At 43.7% G+C, this 23,371-nt stretch overlaps 1 protein-coding gene across 1 annotated transcript in view; it reads right to left on the reverse strand.

Moving 5' to 3' along the window:
* Window positions 1–23,371, reverse strand: part of NUP133 (nucleoporin 133) — a 175,379-nt gene that overhangs the window by 45,915 nt on the left and 106,093 nt on the right. Inside the window, exons 13-16 of the mRNA XM_068231837.1 lie at window positions 18,036–18,127; window positions 12,808–12,971; window positions 5,075–5,169; window positions 3,530–3,754 (exon numbers count right to left, since the gene is read on the reverse strand). Coding sequence (XP_068087938.1) covers window positions 3,530–3,754; window positions 5,075–5,169; window positions 12,808–12,971; window positions 18,036–18,127 — 576 coding nt within the window. The remainder of the gene's footprint in view (window positions 1–3,529; window positions 3,755–5,074; window positions 5,170–12,807; window positions 12,972–18,035; window positions 18,128–23,371) is intronic.

Genomic DNA, 23,371 nt, shown 5'->3' on the forward strand with positions numbered 1-23,371 from the left:
CATAAAGCCATCCTATCCAGATCCTATTGCAATATGCCACTTCTTCATGAGAGATGATGATTCTGCTCAATTCTGTATAATCTGCAAAAAATAGCAACATTGCTTTCTACTGCATCTACAAGGTCATTAATAAATACATTGAAGAGCACTGGACCCAGCCAGTTCCCTATCCATGCACACAGACTCTTCTTCAGTACTTGCATCCTCAACCTTAGCACCAGACGTTTGTGTGGAACAGTGTCGAAGGCCTTTGCAAAGTTCAAGTATATAACATCTACAGCATTCCCAATATCCATATTAGCGCTCACTACCTCATAAAAGCTGAGCATTTTAGTCAAACAGGACCTGTCTTTAGTAAACCCATGCTGATGCTGAGAAATAAGATATTTTTCTACTATGAAGTCTTGTATAGTATCTCTTAGTAACGGTAGTAATGTAGCCTCGGACCCCTCCTCTTTTAGAACCTTAGAGAAATTTTTCCACTTAATTTTATCTCTAACCTTTCCATTCATCCATAGAGGCTTTTTTTTATTCCTAGATGATGTTTCCATAAGGGATATATTTACTACAATATAGATTGAGAGTAAGTTTAACCACTTCAGCCTAACTGGATGAAAATTTTCGTCCAGCTAGGCTGCGCGTGCTCCCGCGGGCCCCCCGTGCGCGCCCCCGCTGCTGGCCGTTAGCCCAGCGATCAATGAAAGGGATTATAAATCCCTTTCACTGATCGGACCCCCCCCCCCCCCCCCCCGGAGAAAAGCCGACAGCGTCTCTTCAGACGCTGCAGCTTTTCTGAGCTCTGGTCTTCTTTCTTCTTCCTGGGAGCAAGATTGATCGCTCCCAGGACTTTTTGACTGTGGCCATCTTGTGGCCAAGTAGCAAACTACACCAAAAACTCTCTTTTTATTAAATAAATACATTTTCAGGCTGCTTCAACACACTTACAGGCGCACGTTAGTGCAGCCTGTAACGCTCCCCCAACGCACAGCAATGTAACACAAGTGGGCTGTTCACACTGCCCACGTTGCGTTACATGTAACGCTGCACGTTCTTCAGAAAGTGCAGCATACTATAGCGTTACAGCGGCTTAAGCCGCGTTAGACTGTCTGCACATGATCAGTAATGTTGGGGAGGAGCGGAGAGCGGCCAGGCACATGGCTAATTAATATTCACTGCACGTTGTGATGTGCAGTGTTTACTTCCTGGAGCGGCCGTCCTTTGCGGCGATTGGCCGGCGGGACCACGTGATGCCGCATGCGTCCAAGAGTACGCATCACGGACTCCAGAGTGAGCTGCACAACGCGGCTCACTCTGACGTCCACATCGAAGAGCACCAGGCGTTGCATTAGGTGCACGTTATGCGACCTTAACATGGCACCTAACGCAACGTCTTAGTGTGCAAGTAGCCTCAAACATGAAAAATCCCCTGTTTACCTCCCACACCAAAAAATACCCACATACAAGTTTTAATGAAAAAAAAAAATGTACAATAATAATAAAAAAAAAACAACCAAATAGTTACCTAAGGGTCTGAACTTTTTAAATATTCATGTCAAAGGAGTATATCAATATGATTTATTAAATTATGGGCTTCTCAATAGTGATGGACGCAAATTGAAAAAATGCACCTTTATTTCCAAATTGAATATCGGCACCATACATTGTGATAGGGACATAATTTAAATGGTGTAATAAGCAGGACAAATTGGTAAATAAAGTACATAGATTTTAATTATGGTAGCATGTATTAATTTCAAAATATAGTGGCCAAAAGCTGAGAAATAATGATTTTTTTCCATTTTTCTTTCTTAATATTCCTGTTAAAATGGATTTACAATAAATTAATTCTCAGCAAAATGTATCACCCACAGAAAGCCTAATTGGTGGCGGAAAAAACAAGATATAGATCAATTCATTGTGATGAGTAGTGCTAAAGTTATTGGCGAATAAATGGGAGGTGAAAGTTGCTCAGATGTAAAAAAAAAATCTCAACCCTGTAGGCTGAAGTGGTTAAAAGCTTGCCATTTCCCTTCAGTGTCCTCCCCTTGTAGTACATTATCCCAGTTCACCAAACTTTGTGCCTGCAAGAGTTGATTGAACTTTGCTCTTCTAAAATTCATCGTTTTATTTGTTCCGCTGCTCCGTGAACTATCAGTCACCAGATCAAACGTTACCATGTTGTGATCACTATTTACTAAATGTTCTTGAGCCTGCACATTTAATACATTATCTGATCTAATTGAAATGATCAAATCCAGACGCCGTTAAGAACCGCCACTTACATACTGATGTTTAACTCTTTCAGGCAGAGAAAGGAAAAACGGAACACAGCATAGTTATTTCATGTGCTAGGCACTTTACATACTCACTTGCAAATTAAAGACAGCAAGCAGATATAGAAAACTCACAGGAAGCTGCTCCAGCAAGACAAGAATAGAGAAAATATAGAAGACTCTGAGGCAATATGTCTGCATGATCCCATCTGAGCAGAGCAGCTCAAATCTGCAGGAGACTGATGGGACATAACTACATCTGGATAGACTAGGTAGGGTTTTATTATTTCCTTTGCGCATAGCTCCCCTACCATACCTAGCAAGTGAACAACAGCCAGAAGACAGAATTGCCTGGAGGATGACTGCCCAAGATAGGCACAAGAAGACAGACTGGCAGGAGTTCCCAACAAATATATATGTGTCAATGGGTACTTGAATTGAGGTTACCCATAAAAGGACAGGCGGTACCTGGTAAACACAGTCATTTATAAAAGGGGTATATGCTATCATAATGTTGAGAAACAATGTTCATGACGAAAACATGAAAAAATGTCAAGGGGGTGAATAATTCTTATCATTCTTAATAACAGACCTTAACCTTGGCTGGGTTGCTAATTCAACATATATCTAAGCAATATACGCCAAGTTTAACAAATAGAAATTAACCACTTCACATCCAGACCTTGTTTCACACTTATGGACCAGACAGTTTTGAAGTTTTAGCTATGTCCCTATTTAATCAGCAATAACTTTATACCTACTTATGACACCTACCTACTTTATCCTTACTTATGTAATGGGAAAAAGAGGAAAAAAACACAGAGAAAAAAAAAAGGATTTCTCAGTTTTACCAATTCCAGTTTAAAAAGAAGATGCGCTATTGTAGATAAAAAAAACACACATTTTGTTTGGCTATGTCTACGGTTTATCACAAAACTTAAATTATGTTCCTGTCACAATTTATGGTGAAGATATTTGATTCTGAAATAATGCTGCAGTGTTTTTCACTATGACCTGAGAAATTATAAGTATCTTTACTGGCAAAAATCTATCTTATTAGCTCAGGGAACGTATAGTTCCTTTCACCAATTAGTGCTGCAGGAGATTGTGCATAAAGTTTGCACAGGAGCAAGCCCAATCGTGCACAGCTGTGCTTCAGTTACAAGACATATCTACGTCCTTGTGGCTTAGATGAAGTCACAGAGGATGTAGATCTACTGTAGTGGTGGAAAAAGTGGTTAAAAAAAGCATCTTACCTCTCTAAAGTAGACATCAGCAGCAGTAAGGTTTTGTGGAACCGAACACATTCTTTTGTTTAGTGCAAGCTGTATAGCAGAATTAACCAGTAAAGGAAGCCTGGCATGGTGATTCTTCAGAACAATTGCAGCTGACAGTTTCTCTGCGTGTTCAGAGAGCAATAATCGAGTTGCCATAGTAATTCCTCTTGTCTGACACGTGCTCAATAGGTCAAAAAGTCCAACCTGTATGAAAAAATACAGAAGTCACATTACACAAACAATGTGAAGAGACAACCTTTCCTTTACTGTAGTCATAATAAATGTACTAATATTTGGGGAATCTGCTAGAATACACTGATAAATAGACCTCTAAGTTTATATATATGTAAATGTAAACAAGGGTACAGTCCTCCTATGGCTGAGGCCCAAATGAGGAAAGCCAGCATCATCCCCAGGACTGAACTCCTGAAATATAAGCAAAACCAGAAAGAGGAACATGTCCCTTTGGTTGTCACCTACAACCCACACCTGGAAATCTTAAGGAGGATTGCTAAGGAACTTCATCCCATTTTACACAAGGATCACAGACTGAGAAAGATATTCCCTAAACCTCCCCTCTTGTCATATCGGCAACCACACAATCTAAAACAGATGATTGTCAGGAGTTCTTTGAATAGGCCTCAACAAAACGGAACATCACCCTGCCGACAAAAAATATGTGGGACCTGCAGACACATTTACTCCACTGACAGGGTAACGATACCAGGTTCACAACAGGATTACAGAGTACAAGGTACATTTTCCTGTGGTTCCACCAATCTGGTATATCTGATCATGTGTGCTACATGCCCCAATGTTCTGTACGTGGGAGAAACTGGACAAACTCTGCGCAAACGTATGAATGGACCCAGGCACACTATTAATGATACCAAATCTGGACTCCCAGTTGCTACACACTTTCGATCCAACAGACACAGCATGGATGATCTTCGTGTCACTGCCCTGAAGGGTGGCTTCAAAACGTCAAATGATTGATTAACAGTAGAACCAAAATTTATAAATTGGTTCAAAGCTGTGCAGAACGGTTTGAATAAGGACAACATTTTTTTATATTGGTATGAGACTGATGATATTTAAACTTTCTCAGCCATTCTAGCTGAACTTGTGAACTAAGAATTTACGATACCTCTGGGTCAATCCTAATCCCAGGTCTGTGAGCATGGCGTAAACAAGGATCCTTATCTTAGCTAATAACCTCTAACCCCATTCAGGTGGTCTGTTTGAATTAAGGCATCTTAATGACATATATTTATGCTTGAAAAAAAATATCTGTTTTCCCTTTTGATGTTGCATGTATATAAGCTGTCTGTACCACCAGCCTGCAAACTTACAGGATATAAGCCTGACGAAGGCTGCAAGGCCGAAAGCTTGCTTATTTTTATTCATTTTTAGTTAGCCAATAAATGGCATCATCCTGATTTAAAACTTCTTGCTTTTACTGATGGCTAACACGGTACAATACCCTACTGCTACTAATATGTAAATTGCTGTGAACACACTAACCTGGTGAAGAAAATCCAGAAAGAATGAATGTGCTTTCATTTTATCTTCCAACTGATGCAAAAGAATAAGTGAAGTATTACTTGAACAAGCAGCTTCTGTATATAAAAAGAATACAATCATTGAATTAAACACATGGTATACTCCTCTTACAACAGGCTATTTAAAGAAAACCTGTAACAGAAAAAATTGCCCCTGGAGGTACTTACCTCGGAAGGGGGAAGCCTCTGGATCCTATCGAGGCTTCACCATCCTCCATCCCACGGTGGTCTCGCCCCCCCCCCCCCCCCCTGAACGGCAGGCAGGTAGGGAAATATTTACCTTCCTGGCTCCAGTGCGGGCGCAGTAGCAGCTCTCTGCTTGGGATCAGGCGGAAATAGCCGATCCCAGTCAGGTCCGCTCTACTGCGCAGGCACAAGTCGCCTGCACAGTAGAGCGGACCCGACTGGGATCGGCTATTTCCACCTTAGCCCATCAGGGAGCCGCTACTGCGTCTGAGCTGGAGCCAAGGAAGGTAAATATTGCAGGCGCTACTGCGCCTACTACATAGCTTGACAAATTGTCGGCTGTGGCTTTGGAGGGGCCAAGTGAGACCACTATGGGATGGAGGACGACGGGGGAAGCCTAAACAGGATCCAGAGGCTTCCCCCTCCCTAAGTAAGTACCCCCCAGGGGCACTTTTTTTTGTTTTGTTACAGAGTCTTTTTAATAGGTTACTCTTTTTTGAAGCTTGTATATTTTTGTTTGTTGTAAACATTTTTCTTAGTTCATATTAAAGGAGGAGGAGGACTTAGGAAATCTGTACATAGGGCTCCACATGGAAGAGGAAGATACTGGACAGAGGAGGGAAGTAATGAACATGAAATAGCTGGGTTTCTGCTAGGAAGAAACCATATAATGAAGGATTGCTGCTCTTGATTGATGATGTGACTGCTGACGAAAGCAGCAGGTTGAATTCAGAAGTGTTTCAGGAAATATCTGCTCATATTCAGCCAAATGCTTCAGAACTCATTGGACGGCGCTTTATAGTGCAGATGGAGAATGACCAAAAGGATACTGCAAAAGCAACCGAAGAGTAAAGAAATTGAATATTATGCAATGGCCAAGTCAATCACCTGACCTGAATCTAACTAAGCATGCATTTCACTTGCAAGCAGGAACTGAAGACTATTGCAGTAGAGACCTGGCGTAGCATCACCAGGGATGAAACCTAGTGTCTGGTGATGTCTATGCGTTCCAGGATTCAAGCTGTAATTGCAACCAAGTATTAAAAATGTATTTATGATTTTTATTCTGTCCCATTACTTTTGGTCCCTTAACAAGTGGGAGGCACATACGCAAACTGTTGTAATTCCTACGCCGTTCACCTGATTTGGATGTAAATACCCTTAAATTAAAGTCAACAGTCTGCAGTTAAAGCAGTGTTCATTTCATTTTAAATACATTGTGGTTGTATATAGAGCCAAAAAGGTTATGAATTGTGTTGATGTCCCAATACTTATGGACCTTACAGTAAATGGATGGCAGATGTGCACTTCCTCCCCAAATCAGTTCATTTAGGCGCAGATCGTGCCTGATAATTTGGGCACCGCCACAGGTCGCTGTAGAAATTACCGGCTATGGCGGTAATTTGGAAACCGGCCAAACTGCTATACATGATATTGCTCCCACATGACCAAAGTCATATCTACCGTTTTTCAGAGTCTCCCATGGACCCTAGCGGGAGAGTAGTTCTTAACCACTTCCCGACCGCCTAACGCACAGAGGCGGCCGGGAAGTGGACCCCGCAAGGACCAGCTCATGCCCAAAGGCGGCGGTCCTTGTAGGAGCATGGGCGGAGCGATCGTGTCATCCGTGACGCGATCCTCCGCCTGACGCCGCTCACCCGCCGCAACATCCCGCCGGCTATACGGAAGCGCCGGCGGGATGTTAACCCCGCGATCGCCGCATACAAAGTGTATAATACACTTTGTAATGTTTACAAAGTGTATTATACGGGCTGCCTCCTGCCCTGGTGGTCCCAGTGTCCGAGGGACCACCAGGGCAGGCTGCAGCCACCCTAGTCTGCACCAAGCACACTGATTTCCCCCCCCCCTGCCCCAGATCGCCCACAGCACCCCTCAGACCCCCCCCCCTGCCCACCCCCCAGACCCCTGTTTGCACCCAATCACCCCCCTAATCACCCATCAATCACTCCCTGTCACTATCTGTCAACGCTATTTTTTTTTTTTATCTCCCCCCCTGCCCACTGCCCCCTCCTGATCACCCCCCCACCCTGTGTACTGTATGCATCTATCCCCCCTGATCACCTGTCAATCACCTGTCAATCACGCATCAATCACCCCCTGTCACTGCCACCCATCAATCAGCCCCTAACCTGCCCCTTGCGGGCAATCTGATCACCCACCCACACCAATAAATCGCCCGCAGATCCGACATCAGATCACCACCCAAACGCAGTGTTTACATCTATTCTCTCCTCTAAACACCCACTAATTACCCATCAATCACCCATCAATCACCCCCTATCACCACCTGTCACTGTTACCCATCAGATCAGACCCTAATCTGCCCCTTGCGGGCACCCAATCACCCACCTACACGCTCAGATTGCCCTCAGACCCCCCCTTATCAATTCGCCAGTGCAATATTTACATCTGTTCTTCCCTGTAATAACCCACTGATCACCTGTCAATCACCCATCAATCACCCCCTGTCACTGCCACCCATCAATCACCCCCTGTCACTGCCACCCATCAATCAGCCCCTAACCTGCCCCTTGCGGGCGATCTGATCACCCACCCACACCAATAGATCGCCCGCAGATCCGACATCAGATCACCACCCAAACGCAGTGTTTACATCTATTGTCTCCTCTAAACACCCACTAATTACCCATCAATCACCCCCTATCACCACCTGTCACTGTTACCCATCAGATCAGATCCTAATCTGCCCCTTGCGGGCACCCAATCACCCGCCTACAGGCTCAGATTGCCCTCAGACCCCCCCCCCCCCCTTATCAATTCGCCAGTGCATTAGTTACATCTGTTCTTCCCTGTAATAACCCACTGATCACCTGTCAATCACCCATCAATCACCCCCTGGCACTGCCACCCATCAATCACCCCCTGTCACTGCCACTCATCAATCAGCCCCTAACCTGCCCCTTGTGGGCAATCTGATCACCCACCCACACCAATAGTTCGCCCGCAGATCCCCTCCCAAGGGCAGTGTTTATATCTGTTCTCTACCCTAAACACCCACTAATTACCCATCAATCACCCCCTGTCACTGCTACCTATCAGATTAGACCCCTATCTGCCCCTAGGGCACTCAATCACCCGCCCACACCCTCAGAATGCCCTCAGGCCCCAGCCCTGATCACCTCGCCAGTGCATTGCTTGCATCTATTCCCCCCTCTAATCACACCTTGAGACACCCATCAATCACCTCCTGTCACCCCCTAGCACACCTACCCATCAGATCAGGCCCTAATTTGCCCCGTGTGGGCTCCTGATCACTCGGCCAAACCCTCAGATCCCCCTCAGACCCCCTTCCGATCACCTCCCCAGTGCATTGATTGCATCTATTTTCCCCTCTAACCACCCCCTGAGACACCCATCAATCACCTCCTGTCACCCCCCTAGCACTCCTATCCATCAGATCAGGCCCAATACAACCTGTCATCTAAAAGGCCACCCTGCATATGACCGGTTCCACAAAATTCGCCCCCTCATAGACCACCTGTCATCAAAATTTGCAGATGCTTATACCCCTGAACAGTCATTTTGAGACATTTGGTTTCCAGACTACTCACGGTTTTGGGCCCGTAAAATGCCAGGGCGGTATAGGAACCCCAGAAACTGACCCCATTTTAGAAAAAAGACACCCCAATGTATTCTGTTAGGTGTATGACGAGTTCATAGAAGATTTTATTTTTTGTCAAAAGTTAGCGGAAATTGATTTTTTTTTTTTTTCACAAAGTGTCATTTTTCACTAACTTGTGACAAAAAATAAAATCTTCTATGAACTCCCCATACACCTAACGGAATACCTTGGGGTGTCTTCTTTCTAAAATGGGGTCACTTGTGGGGTTCCTATACTGCCCTGGCATTTTAGGGGCCCTAAACCATGAGGAGTAGTCTAGAAAACAAATGCCTCAAAATGACCTGTGATTAGGACGTTGGGCCCCTTAGCGCACCTAGGCTGCAAAAAAGTGTCACACATGTGGTATCGCCGTACTCAGGAGAAGTCGTATAATGTGTTTTGGGGTGTATTTTTACACATACCCATGCTGGGTGGGAGAAATCTCTCTGTAAATGGACAATTGTGTGTAAAAAAAAATCAAACAATTGTCATTTACAGAGGTATTTCTCCCACCCAGCATGGGTATGTGTAAAAATACACCCCAAAACACATTATACTACTTCTCCCGAGTACGGCGATACCACATGATTGGCACTTTTTTGCAGCCTAACTGCGCTAAGGGGCCCAAAGTCCAATGAGTACCTTTAGGATTTCACAGGTCATTTTTGTTTCAAGACTACTCCTCACGGTTTAGGGCCCCTAAAATGCCAGGGCAGTATAGGAACCCCACAAATAACCCCATTCTAGAAAGAAGACACCCCAAGGTATTCCGTTAGGAGTATGGTGAGTTCATAGAAGATTTTATTTTTTGTCACAAGTTAGCGGAAAATGACACTTTGTGAAAAAAAACAATTAAAATCAATTTCCGCTAACTTGTGACAAAAAAATAAAAACTTCTATGAACTCACCATACTCCTAACGGAATACCTTGGGGTGTCTTCTTTCTAAAATGGGGTCATTAGTGGGGTTCCTATACTGCCCTGGCATTTTAGGGGCCCTAAACCGTGAGGAGTAGTCTTGAAACAAAAATGACCTGTGAAATCCTAAAGGTACTCATTGGACTTTGGGCCCCTTAGCGCAGTTAGGCTGCAAAAAAGTGCCAATCATGTGGTATCGCCGTACTCGGGAGAAGTAGTATAATGTGTTTTAGGGTGTATTTTTACACATACCCATGCTGGGTGGGAGAAATACCTCTGTAAATGACAATCTTTTGATTTTTTTACACACAATTGTCCATTTACAGAGTTATTTCTCCCACCCAGCATGGGTATGTGTAAAAATACACCCCAAAACACATTGTACTACTTCTCCAGAGTACGGTGATACCACATGTGTGGCACTTTTTTGCACCCTAACTGCGCTAAGGGACCCAAAGTCCAATGAGTACCTTTAGGATTTCACAGGTCATTTTGAAAAATTTTGTTTCAAGACTACTCCTCACGGTTTAGGGCCCCTAAAATGCCAGGACAGTATAGGAACCCCACAAATGACTCCATTTTAGAAAGAAGACACCCCAAGGTATTCTGTTAGTAGTACGGTTAGTTCATAGAAGATTTTATTTTTTGTCACAAGTTAGCGGAAATTGATTTTTATTGTTTTTTTTCACAAAGTGTCATTTTCCGCTAACTTGTGGCAAAAAATAAAATCTTCTATGAACTCACCGTACTACTAACGGAATACCTTGGGGTGTCTTCTTTCTAAAATGGGGTCATTTGTGGGGTTCCTATACTGTCCTGGCATTTTAGGGGCCCTAAACCGTGAGGAGTAGTCTTGAAACGAAATTTCTCAAAATGACCTGTGAAATCCTAAAGGTACTCATTGGACTTTGGGCCCCTTAGCGCAGTTAGGGTGCAAAAAAGTGCCACACATGTGGTATTGCCGTACTCAGGAGAAGTAGTATAATGTGTTTTGGGGTGTATTTTTACACATACCCATGCTGAGTGGGAGAAAGATTTCTGTAAATGGACAATTGTGTGTAAAAAAAATTAACAAATTGTCATTTACAGAGATATTTCTCCCACCCAGCATGGGTATGTGTAAAAAATACACCCCAAAACACATTATACTACTTCTCCTGAGTACGGCAATACCACATGTGTGGCACTTTTTTTGCAGCCTAACTGCGCTAAGGGGCCCAAAGTCCAATGAGCACCTTTAGGCTTTACATGGGTGCTTACAAATTAGCACCCCCCAAAATGCGAGGACAGTAAACACACCCCACAAATGACCCCATTTTGGAAAGTAGACACTTCAAGGTATTCAGAGAGGGGCATGGTGAGTCCGTGGCAGATTTCCTTTTTTTTTGTCGCAAGTTAGAAGAAATGGAAACTTTTTTTTTTTTTTTGTCACAAACTGTCATTTTCCGCTTACTTGTGACAAAAAGTAATATCTTCTATGAACTCACTATGCCTCTCAGTGAATACTTTGGGATGTCTTCTTTCCAAAATGGGGTCATTTGGGGGGTATTTATACTATCCTGGAATTCTATCCCCTCATGAAACATGTCAGGTGGTCAGAAAAGTCATAGATGCTGGAAAATGAGAAAATTCACTTTTTGCACCATAGTTTGTAAACGCTATAACTTTTACCCAAACCAATAAATATACACTGAATGGGTTTTTTTTTAATCAAAAACATGTTTGTCCACATTTTTCGCGCTGCATGTATACAGAAATTTTACTTTATTTGAAAAATGTCAGCACAGAAAGTTAAAAAAAATCATTTTTTTGCCAAAATTCATGTCTTTTTTGATGAATATAATAAAAAGTAAAAATCGCAGGAGCAATCAAATAGCACCAAAAGAAAGCTTTATTAGTGACAAGAAAAGGAGCCAAAATTAATTTAGGTGGTAGGTTGTATGAGCGAGCAATAAACCGTAAAAGCTGCAGTGGTCTGAATGGAAAAAAAGTGGCCGGTCCTTAAGGGGGGTAAAGCCCTAGGTCCTCAAGTGGTTAAATGAGTTTTACTAACTGGTGGTTCTCTTTTTGCCACTCCTGCAACATGTAAAGCACCCAAACCAAATCTGCATGCATAGGCTTTTCAATCTCTGTTACTGAGGCTTGAAGCACCACAGAGCTGGCATAAGGCTACTGGTTGCCACTCCCACTAATCTACTTTTTGTCACTCACTTTTGATGGATAGTCTGCTCTGGATAGATGTACAGCTGTGCTTTATGACAGATTTCACTGTGCTACCTGGCGTATTCAGTGACCTCTAAATGTTCTTATATTCTAGTCCTAATTTAGCAATCGCCTTTTCACAGAGTTGCTTAGAGAGAACTTTCCTCTTCATGGGGTAAGGCAGAGAGGTGCCCACACTTCGGCTTGTGAGCTACTCTACCCATGTACAATTTTAGGAACACTATTGTATATACAGAATGGAAAATGTAGTGCGGTCAGGATCTACTATGAAGTCCTTCACGAAGTACCGGTAGATCGCGATCTACCCACTGGGCACTCCTGATGTAAGGTATGCCATAATGGACATTCTACGTGCATATGAAATTATAATACAATCGTTTCAAAACCCAGTGATTACACACAGCTGATCTCCATTTAACTTATGGGACTATGAAACAAATGGCTGTAGTAGTAATGATGTAGGCTGCTAATATTAAAAAGGGGGAAAAGCTTATGCAATCAGGTATTTTGTGTGAGTAGATATTGGTTTACATTTTCATATGAACAGTTTTGAGCAATGTCAGAAAATTCCATTAAAAAAAAAAATCTCTGTGTTCAAAACAAGTCAAGTGAAGATGTAGATATTAAAAAGTCTGCCAATTAGTTTAAACTACTATATTCATAATTTGCCTTTATATAACACTAACTAAAATATACTCATTGATAATGATACTTTATTCATCTCACCATCAGGTACTGACTCTGCCCATCTAGGATCAGAAGCAGGATAGTCATCTACCAAGTCTGTGCTTATTTGAGAAACTGCTTGATCCAATTCATTATCCTCATCCAATTCCATGTCAACTGGAAACAGACGATTAGCCATGCACTGTGAGCCAACTAAGTCTTTCCTGTAAAAAAATACCAAAAACAATATTGTAAAAGTTAAGAATTATAAAAATGTGTTATTTACAATTAATATGGGTACAGGTTCATATTGTAAACTGTCATGTCCTGTAGCAATTAACAGCTCCAAATGAAAGGGCCACTGTCGCGAAAATCTTAAAACTTAAAATATATGTAAACATATACAGATAAGAAGTGCATTTCTCCCAGAGTAAAATGAGCCATATGTCACAGGAGCCCTAGTGGCTGACCGCACTTAGCCTTCTAAACGGTGCCAGCGCACGGATCATGCGAACTCTGGTCGCAGTCAATGCGCAGGAACCGTTAAGAATTAGCCGCAGACAACTCAGAAGGGAGCCTGTGAGACACGGGTAATTACAACGTACACACGATTCCACGGTATCTGCCACCACCACTGGTATGGGCCAGTGGACCCGATTTACTGACTGACTAGTCCTGCGAATAAAACGGTTAAACACACGGTATTCTGTCTAGCCAACAACAAACAAACAGTAGCGTATCTTCAGAGACCCGGGATCAGTTCTGTGTGTGCTGATAAGCAGGGTAGCGGAACAGTGAATGACTTGGAGGAAGTCTTTTATTCACAGCAATATAAATAATATATACAGGCAATTATTAAAATCAACAATTATTAAAACAGTAATAGCCAGTATAAAAAATAAAAGAAGGGAGAAAAATACTTAGTTCCTGGAAAGATGTCCTTTTTTTGTGGGAAAAATCAGAGTTCTGGGTTTCAATCAAAGTTCAGAGTTCAGACCAGGTGGATGCCAGCATATCCTCAAGCTGGCACCGATGAGTTCAAGATGTTTTCAGGGTGGAGGACACTGAGTTTGGCTCCTCTGCCATTCTTATGCCCCTGATTCAGTAGGAGGGAGTGAGGGCAGGCCCACACACCCCCTTAGGACATGAGATGAGTCCTCCCCTTGTCCTGGGAAGCAGAAATCATACCTTAACCATATATGGGCTCTATTTCACAGAACCGTACAGGTCAGGGCAGATTTACTAATATTTTCAGGTCTGCCTCGATGTACCCAGCAGCCTGATACCAAACATGAGGGGTGGGACCCTTGTGGTATCAGCAGGGCACTTTCGAACTGCCTAACTGGCAGTCTTTCCCTCAGAATGGTCTGAAGTTTCTTCAGAACCAGCGCCAGATAGGGCCAAGCATGCTCTGTTAGTTTGGAGGGTCTGCCAGCCTGGCAACACAGAAAATATGACACATATAGCCGTTTATGGAATATGATATACCCCTGGGATTGATAGCAGGTCATTCCCAGGCAAAGGCTCTTTGAAGTTTGGGGCAGCTAGCTAGGTGTCAGCTCCCCTGCTGGGAGGGAGCCGGAGGGTCTGGCTTTTCTCCCAACTAGATTGCTTCTGTCATGGTCTATACCTGATGGATGGGCCATCAGCACAGCTTGAAGCCAGGGACTCTCTGGGCCCAGGCTCATTAGCATATCAAAAGAGCCATCCAGCAGTTGGGCTGGTGCTATCTCTCTGCTGAAAAAAGGACTTCAGCTGCCCCTACACACTCAACCCAGATTGTATCGATTTGAAGCGCAATCGATGCAGAGAATCGAGTGCGATCGCTTTTCTTCACGGGCGGTTAAAGGACGCGCATGCGGCCCCGCAACCGTCCGTGACACCATATATTACTTTTCTTCTATGTTGCTGTCACAGCAAGTAATAAAAATCTGACAGAATCTACAGGTTTTGGAATAGCTTATCTCCTAATGGGTGATTCTCAGGGATTTCTTTATTTTCAAAAGCACTTAGCGCATGGCAGCTGCTTTAACTCCAAAAAAAAAAAGTGTATGGTGAGCAGAAAGGCCAGCCAGCATCTTTGGATAAATCTATTGGCTATTTCAGCATAAATGCCATGCTTAGAATCCCCTATGGAGAGATGGACTAGACCTTAACCTGTTGGTAATGTCAGATTTCTACTACTTCCTGTAAGTGACAGCAACATAGGAGAAAAGGAATGTATGGCTCATTTTACTCTGAAAGAAAAGTACTTTCTATGTGTACGTGTATACGTGTGTTTATACGTGTGTACGTGTGTGTTTATACGTGTGTACGTGTGTGTGTGTGTATACGTGTGTTTATACGTGTGTACGTCTGTGTGTGCACGTCTGTGTGTGTGTGTGTGTGTGTGTGTGTACGTCTGTGTGTGTGTGTGTACGTCTGTGTGTACGTCTGTGTGTACGTGTGTGTGTACGTCTGTGTGTACGTGTGTGTGTGTGTGTACGTCTGTGTGTACGTGTGTGTGTGTGTACGTCTGTGTGTACGTCTGTGTGTACGTGTGTGTGTGTGTGTGTGTACGTCTGTGTGTGTGTGTGTGTGTGTGTGTGTCTGTGTGTGTGTGTGTACGTCTGTGTGTGTGTGTGTGTGTGTGTACGTCTGTGTGTGTGTGTGTGTGTGTACGTGTGTATGTCTGTGTGTGTGTGTGTGTACGTGTGTACGTCTGTGTGTGTGTGTGTACGTCTGTGTGTGTGTGTGTGTACGTGTGTACGTCTGTGTGTGTACACGTGTGTGTGTGTGTGTGTGTGTACGTGTGTGTGTACGTGTGTGTGTACGTGTGTACACGTGTGTGTGTGTACGTGTGTACACGTGTGTGTGTGTGTGTGTGTGTACACGTGTGTACGTCTGTGTGTGTGTGTGTGCATACGTGTGTACGTGTGTGTGTGTGTATACGTGTGTACGTGTGTGTGTGTGTGTGTACGTCTCTGTGTGTACGTCTGTGTGCGTGTGTGTGTGTGTACGTGTGTACGTCTCTGTGTGTACGTCTGTGTGTGTGTGTGTACGTGTGTAAGTCTCTGTGTGTACGTCTGTGTGTGTGTGTGTGTGTGTGTACGTGTGTACGTCTCTGTGTGTACATCTGTGTGTGTACGTGTGTACGTCTGTGTGTGTGTGTGTGTGTGTGTGTGTACGTCTGTGTGTGTGTGTGTGTGTGTGTACATGTGCGTGTGTACGTGTGCGTGTGTACGTGTGTGTGTGTGTACCTGTGTGTGTGTACACGTCTCTGTGTGTGTACACGTCTGTGTGTGTGTGTGTACACGTCTGTGTGTGTGTGTACACGTCTGTGTGTGTGTGTGTGTGTACACGTCTGTGTGTGTGTGTACACGTCTGTGTGTGTGTGTACACGTCTGTGTGTGTGTGTACACGTCTATGTGTGTGTGTACACGTCTGTGTGTGTGTACACGTCTGTGTGTGTGTGTGTACACGTCTGTGTGTGTGTGTGTACACGTCTGTGTGTGTGTGTGTACACGTCTGTGTGTGTGTGTGTGTGTACACGTCTGTGTGTGTGTGTGTGTGTACACGTCTGTGTGTGTGTGTGTGTACGTCTGTGTGTGTGTGTGTGTACGTCTGTGTGCGTGTGTACGTCTGCGTCTGCGTGTGCACGTCTGCGTCTGCGTGTGCACGTCTGCGTGTGCGTGTGCACGTCTGCGTGTGCACGTCTGCGTGTGCGTGTGCACGTCTGCGTGTGCGTGTGCACGTCTGCGTGTGCACGTCTGCGTCTGCGTGTGCACGTCTGCGTGTGCGTGTGTACGTCTGCGTGTGTACGTCTGCGTGTGCGTGTGTACGTCTGTGTGTGTGTGTGTGTACGTCTGTGTGTGTGTGTGTGTACGTCTGTGTGTGTGTACGTCTGTGTGTGTGTGTACGTCTGTGTGTGTGTACGTCTGTGTGTGTGTGTACGTCTGTGTGTGTACGTGTGTGTGTGTGTGTGTGTGTGTGTGTGTGTGTGTACGTCTGTGTGTGTGTGTGTGTACGTCTGCGTGTGCGTGTGTACGTCTGCGTGTGCGTGTGTACGTCTGCGTGTGCGTGTGTACGTCTGCGTGTGCGCGTGTGTACGTCTGCGTGTGCGTGTGTGTACGTCTGCGTGTGTGTGTGTGTACGTCTGTGTGTGTGTGTACGTCTGTGTGTGTACGTCTGTGTGTGTGTGTGTGTACGTCTGTGTGTGTGTGTGTACGTCTGTGTGTGTGTGTACGTCTGTGTGTGTGTGTACGTCTGTGTGTGTGTGTACGTCTGTGTGTGTGTGTACGTCTGTGTGTGTGTGTACGTCTGTGTGTGTGTGTACGTCTGTGTGTGTGTGTACGTCTGTGTGTGTGTGTACGTCTGTGTGTGTGTACGTCTGTGTGTGTGTACGTCTGTGTGTGTACGTCTGTGTGTGTACGTCTGTGTGTGTGTGTACGTCTGTGTGTGTACGTCTGTGTGTGTGTGTACGTGTGTGTGTGTGTGTGTGTGTGTACGTCTGTGTGTGTGTGCACGTCTGTGTGTGTGTGTACGTCTGTGTGTGTGTGTACGTCTGTGTGTGTGTGTACGTCTGTGTGTGTACGTCTGTGTGTGTGTGTGTGTACGTCTGTGTGTGTGTGTACGTCTGTGTGTGTGTGTACGTCTGTGTGTGTGTGTACGTCTGTGTGTGTGTGTACATCTGTGTGTGTGTGTACGTCTGTGTGTGTACGTCTGGTGTGATTTTAAAAGCTCTTGCTAATGTAATGCTATGTGTGTGAGCTCATTTGAGCGATGTGATTTTATAAAAATCCTCCACAGCACTGCATTAGCAAGAGCTTTCCAAATCACTAGCACTTCACATTAGCTCTTGCAATGCGAACCAGCAAGTCACAAGATTTTAACTTACCTGGGGCTTCTACCAGCCCCCTGCAGGCGTCCTGTGCCCGCGCCGGGACAAACCAATCCTCCGATCCCCTGCAGAGAGCTGGTTTCGTTTCCGGCGACAGGCCAGTCAGCAGGCCACTGCTACTGTGCGGTCCTGGCTGTGCCTCTCCTCCATCGCTGTTGAGTATGTCTGTGCTTGCACTAGGGCAGTATGCGCAAACAACCAAAAACAAAACATTTTTTCTAATAAATCCATAACAACATGGACTGATTACGACATACGCAAAGCCCACAACTGTTAACTTGCCATCCCTTCATAAACTATCACTATGTTCTGGTGTGACCAAGCAAAGGCTGTAAATCTTTTTTTTTTTTTTTTTAAACTCAGGGTGACTTCCACAATTCTGAACAGTAAGAAAAGAAAAGTCAAATACCTGCAATACTGCAAAAAAGCAGCCTTCAGCAACTTTGTCTTATCATCACGAGGTATTGTTTCTCCCATAAGAGATGCATCCATCGATGTAGCCTTTACCAAAGGAGGAAGGTTGAAATTAAAAAGGTGCTTTTCTAAAATTAGTACTGTAGTTATGTTATATATTTTTACAGATGTATATCTATGAAATAATTAATATGCATATACTGAGCATTTTTCACCCGATTACGAGCTGCTAGTAGGTTTTTGTTGAACTTCAGTGAAGGAAGTACATAAGATTTTTCCAAAGAAAGGAAAATAAGCACACACCATGCTAAAAAAGCATGTGAATTTCTTATAGCAATGACAAAGTCCAGAATGTTTGCCAGTATAAATGAACAACTAAAGAGGACATTATAGAAAAAAAATCCATACTTCCATAATAACATTACAAAGCTCAAAGGATTCCAGCTCTTAGGCCTGGTTCACATTGCAGGAGCTTTTTTCAATGCTAGTGATTTGAAAAACTCTTGCTAATGCAATGCTATGGGTGATTTTTATTAAATCCCATTGCTCAAGTGAGAATACACAAAGCATTACATTAGCAAGAGCTTTTAAAATCACAAGCACTTGGAAAGAGCTCTTTCAGTATGAGCCAGGCCCTAACTAATGCGCAAGTTTTAGGCTCCCTGCACACTGCATGCGATTCCGATTTTTACATCCGATTCTGATTTTTAATCGTTACTGCATGCTGCGTTTTCTCCTCCGTTTTTCTGTTGATTGCAATCAGGGAAAATCAGAATTGCAAATCGGAATCGCAAAACGGATTTGAAGTGCAGGGAGCCTTAATGATAAACACTTAAAATACTTTTTTCTCTCTATAAAAAGGAATGTTCAATTACCAGTTACCGGTATATGGTAGAAGTGTCCTGTAATTGCTACTACATGGAACTACTTAATACTACTTATCACAACAAAACCATCTATATCTTGTTTTTTTCGCCACCAATTAGGCTTTCTTTGGGAGGTACTAAGAATTATTTTATTCTAAAACTGTTTTAACGGGAAAAATAAGAAAAAAATGGAAAAAATTCATTATTTCTCAGTTTTCGGCCATTAAAGTTTTAAAAATACATGCTAATGTAATTAAAACCCACACAATTTATTTTCCCATTTGTCCCAGTTACTGCAACGTTTAAAAATTTTCCTAGTACAATATATGGTGCCAATATTTTATTTGCAAATAAAGGTGCATTTTTTCAGTTTTGCATCCATCTCTAATTACAAGCCCATAATTTATAAAGTAATATACCCTCTTGACATACAGATTAAAAAAGGTTCAGTCACTAAGGTAACTTTTCATGTATTTTTTTTTTTATTTGTAAAAATTTTTTTTTTTTTTCATTTTTTCAAAAAATTTTGGGGAGTGACTTGAGGAGTGTGGGAGGTCATGGGTTAATTTAAATGTAAAAATAAATTCTAAATAAGTCCTTTATTGAAAAAAAAATGTAGATGTAATTTTACTTTTTGGCCACTCGCTGCGCACTTTCTCCTGCGTAGTATTACTACGCATAGAGGAAGTGATGCGTGGACGGGTTTTGTGAATGACGGCGCCGGCTCAGACAGCTGCGGTCATTTACACGGGGAGGGGCCTTGAAAGTTGCGCCCCTGCAAGAAGTTATGGGAACTTGCAAGGACCTAGTTACTTGTCCCGGGGGAGGGGAAGTGGTTAAAATATATGTAAACACATACAAATAAGAGACGTTTCTTCCAGAATAAAATGAGCCATAAATTACTTTTCTCCTATGTCGCTGTCACTTACAGTAGATAGCAGAAATACAGAACCCACAGGTTTTGGACTACTCCATCTCTTCATGGGAGATAAAAGTATGGCCTTTATTCTTTATAAAGACACTCCCTGAAAAGGATTTATAGAAAGATGCTGGCCAGCCTCTGTGCATACTGTTTTGGCAGTTGGACAGAGCAACTAAGTGCTTTTGAAAATAAAAACCCTGAGAAGCACCTTGAGAAGATGGGCTAGTCCAAAACATGTCAGTTCTGTCAGATTTCTACTACATACTGTAAGGTGACAGCAACATAGGAGAAAAGTAATTTATGGCTCACTTTACTCTGGAAGAAACGTACTTATTTGTATGTATCTATATGCATTTTACAATTTTTGCTCAAGTGGTCCTTTAACCTCCCTGGCGGTAAGCCCGAGCTGAGCTCGGGCTATGCCGCGCAGGAGGATTTCTCAGGGCCTGCTGGGGCGATTCGCCCCATTCAAAGTGCTGTGCGCGCAGCCAGCGTTTTGCTAGCCGCGCGCACAGCTCGATCGCCACCGCTCTGCGGCGATCGCCCACACGCAGCGGCTGAAGAGGCCCCCCCCCCCGCCAGAGCCTTGCGCTGCCCGGATCAATGAGTTCCGGGCAGCGCTATGGGCTGGATCGAGTGCGCATGACGTCAGGACGTCGGCTGACGTCCATGACGTCATGCCGATCGTCGCCATGGCGGCAGGAGAAGCCAAACAGGGGAACGCGTTATATACGCGTTCCCCTGTTTGCTATTGATGCCGGCAACGATCGCACTAGAGGGCCACATACGCCCTCTAGTGGTGTTTCATGTAGCTACCACTCTGGTAGCTTTACATGAAACAAAACAAAAAAATTAAAAAAAAAGGATTTTTGCCCAATTTCAAAAATAAATTAACCGCCAGGGAGGTTAAGGAACGGTCAAAACATAATTCATCCATTTTATGGATGATTGGGTTTCCAAATGGCTCTACACTGCATGTTCTGAGTAAAACTTTCAGTAGATAGAATGTGATAAAATCTTGTCAATGGGGAGAAATTGGGTGGGAGCACAGTATCAAGAATAAAGAGGGTATATGGAAAAGGGTGGCCAGGCAGCTTTTACAGCTACAGATTACACTGTTATCCTTGAATAAAGACAGAAACAATATTGCCCGATTGAAAGGTAATGTCACAGTAGCAACTAACTGCTGTAATCAATTAGTACCTCGCAAACTACCCCCCCCCCCAAAAAAAAAAAGAAGAAAAAGAAAAACTTGTATTAGGAGAGACTGTCACCAACATCACTGGGCAACTGGAGGTAAAGACTGTACAAAATATAGACAGAATGACACAACCCTGTAGGACAGACTGAGGCGAGTTTAGAACCTCTACAGACTTTTTATTGCAGAGTGTGGCCCAATTTGGGAGCATACTGAGGGTGCATAAAAATGCAGACTGAGCACTGTCTCACTGTTGGTTTCATCGGAGGTACAGCCATCCAGGTACACTTTAAATATACACCGGCATATACTCCAGCTTGTGATTGGAGTGGCAGGTATGATGAGGTGGGTGCAGTGGTGACAGAAACAGCTGTTTCACGCTATACATCGCTTGGTCATGTGCTTGTACGGGCTCAGAGCAGTAAGGCAAGGGCTTCCTGGTTAACACCTGGAAACCTACCCCACCTGCTGCTCATTGGCCCTGATGTTGGAGGAAGCGCATCTCAGACTATCAGGAGTGTTAGGGCTGCTGCAAGAGGTGCATACAGCATGTGTAAGAAAGTATAGCTACTGCTATTGGATAGGAGAGTCACATGTGTGAATAGATCTTGTGTGAATTCAAACAGACAATCGTGCATGAATTAAATACAAACATTATACAAAATTGTGTAAAATTAAAAAGTGTCAAACAGAAATCTTGTGGTGAGACATTAACTCATTCTACATATGTCAGTATATTCATATTTATACTGCAGGGGTGCGGCTAAGGTTTTGGTGGCCTCAAGCAGCCCATGACAAAGTCTAAAAACTAAACTAAAACTAACTACTGAACCCCCAACTTGTCTGCAGTAAGATTCTGCATTGGTGCACAGGCAATGCATTACATCACTGGAGGGAATGTGGCTATCAGCTAGAGGCAGCCTGACTGGACATCCCAGCATGAAAGTCCTGCCAAAAACAGGGAACAGCTGTAGCTCAAAAAAATAAAAATAAAACTGCTTTAAAGAGAACCCGAGGTGGGTTTGAAGAATGTTATCTGCATACAGAGGCTGGATCTGCCTATACAGCCCAGCCTCTGTTGCTATCCCAAACCCCCCTAAGGTCCCCCTGCACTCTGCAATCCCTCATAAATCACAGCCACGCTGCTGACAAACAGCTTGTCAGAGCTGGCTGTGTTTATCTCTATAGTGTCAGTCTGCTGCTCTCCCCGCCTCGTGCAGAACTCCAGTCCCCGCCTGCATCCCTTCCCTCCCTGCTGATTGGAGGGAAGGGACGGGGGCAGGGACCGGAGCTATGCAGGAGGCGGGGGAGCAGCTGAGACTGACACTACAGATGTAAACACCCCTCACAGCACGGCTGTGATTTATGAGGGAGTGCAGAGTGCAGGGGGACCTTAGTGGGGTTTGGGATAGCAACAGAGGCTGGGCTGTATAGGCAGATCCAGCCTCTGTATGCAGATAACATTCTTTAAACACACCTCGGGTTCTCTTTAAGCCCAATCTACACCATACAATTCTTTGTACGATTTGATTACGATTCTATTTACGATCCGATTAAATCCGACGTGTCCGATCAGGATTAGATTCGATTCAATTTGACTTGCCATTGTTTTGCAATGGCAAACCGAATTGAATCAAATCGAAACCCGATCGTACATGTCGGATTTAATCAGATCGTAAATAGAACCGTAATCGAATCGTACAAAGAATTATATAGTGTAGATTGGGATTAAGAGTGATTAAAAGGTAGTAACCATCAGTGCCTCTCAGTGAAATCAAGGGGGATGCCCTTGTGTCCGCATAAAACGTATTCTGTGTGCGTTTTTCGCGCACGTCGGCCACCATAGACTGCTGGCACCTGTTAGCAGTATATGTAAATCATACATGCGCTGCGATTTAATTTTTCAAACACACGTATATTGCAGCCAAAGAACTGCTGACTTGCGAATAAACAAGTGGGCCGCCACTGAAATGCATTATGAGCGATTTTGCATTGGGCAAAATCACATGTTTTTCAAAAAGTGTGACCGCAGCCTTAATGTTTTCCTCAAAGAGGCACTATGGCGAAAAATATTACAATTTAAAATATGTGCAAACAGACAAAGAAGAAGTACGTTTTTTCCCAGAGTAAAATGAGCCATAAATTATCTTTCTCCTATGTTGCTGTCACTTACAGTAGGTAATAGAAATCTGACAGAAGTGACAGGTTTTGGACTAGTCCATCTCTTCAGAGGGGATTCTCAGCAAGGCTTTTATTCTTTATAAAGATATTCCCTAAAAGGCATTTAAACAATAATGCTGGCCAGCTTCCCTGCTGGCTACACAGTTTTTGGTACTTTTCCGTTA

The sequence above is a fragment of the Hyperolius riggenbachi genome, chromosome 4, assembly GCF_040937935.1.
Source record: "Hyperolius riggenbachi isolate aHypRig1 chromosome 4, aHypRig1.pri, whole genome shotgun sequence".
NCBI classification, from domain to species: Eukaryota; Metazoa; Chordata; class Amphibia; order Anura; family Hyperoliidae; genus Hyperolius; species Hyperolius riggenbachi.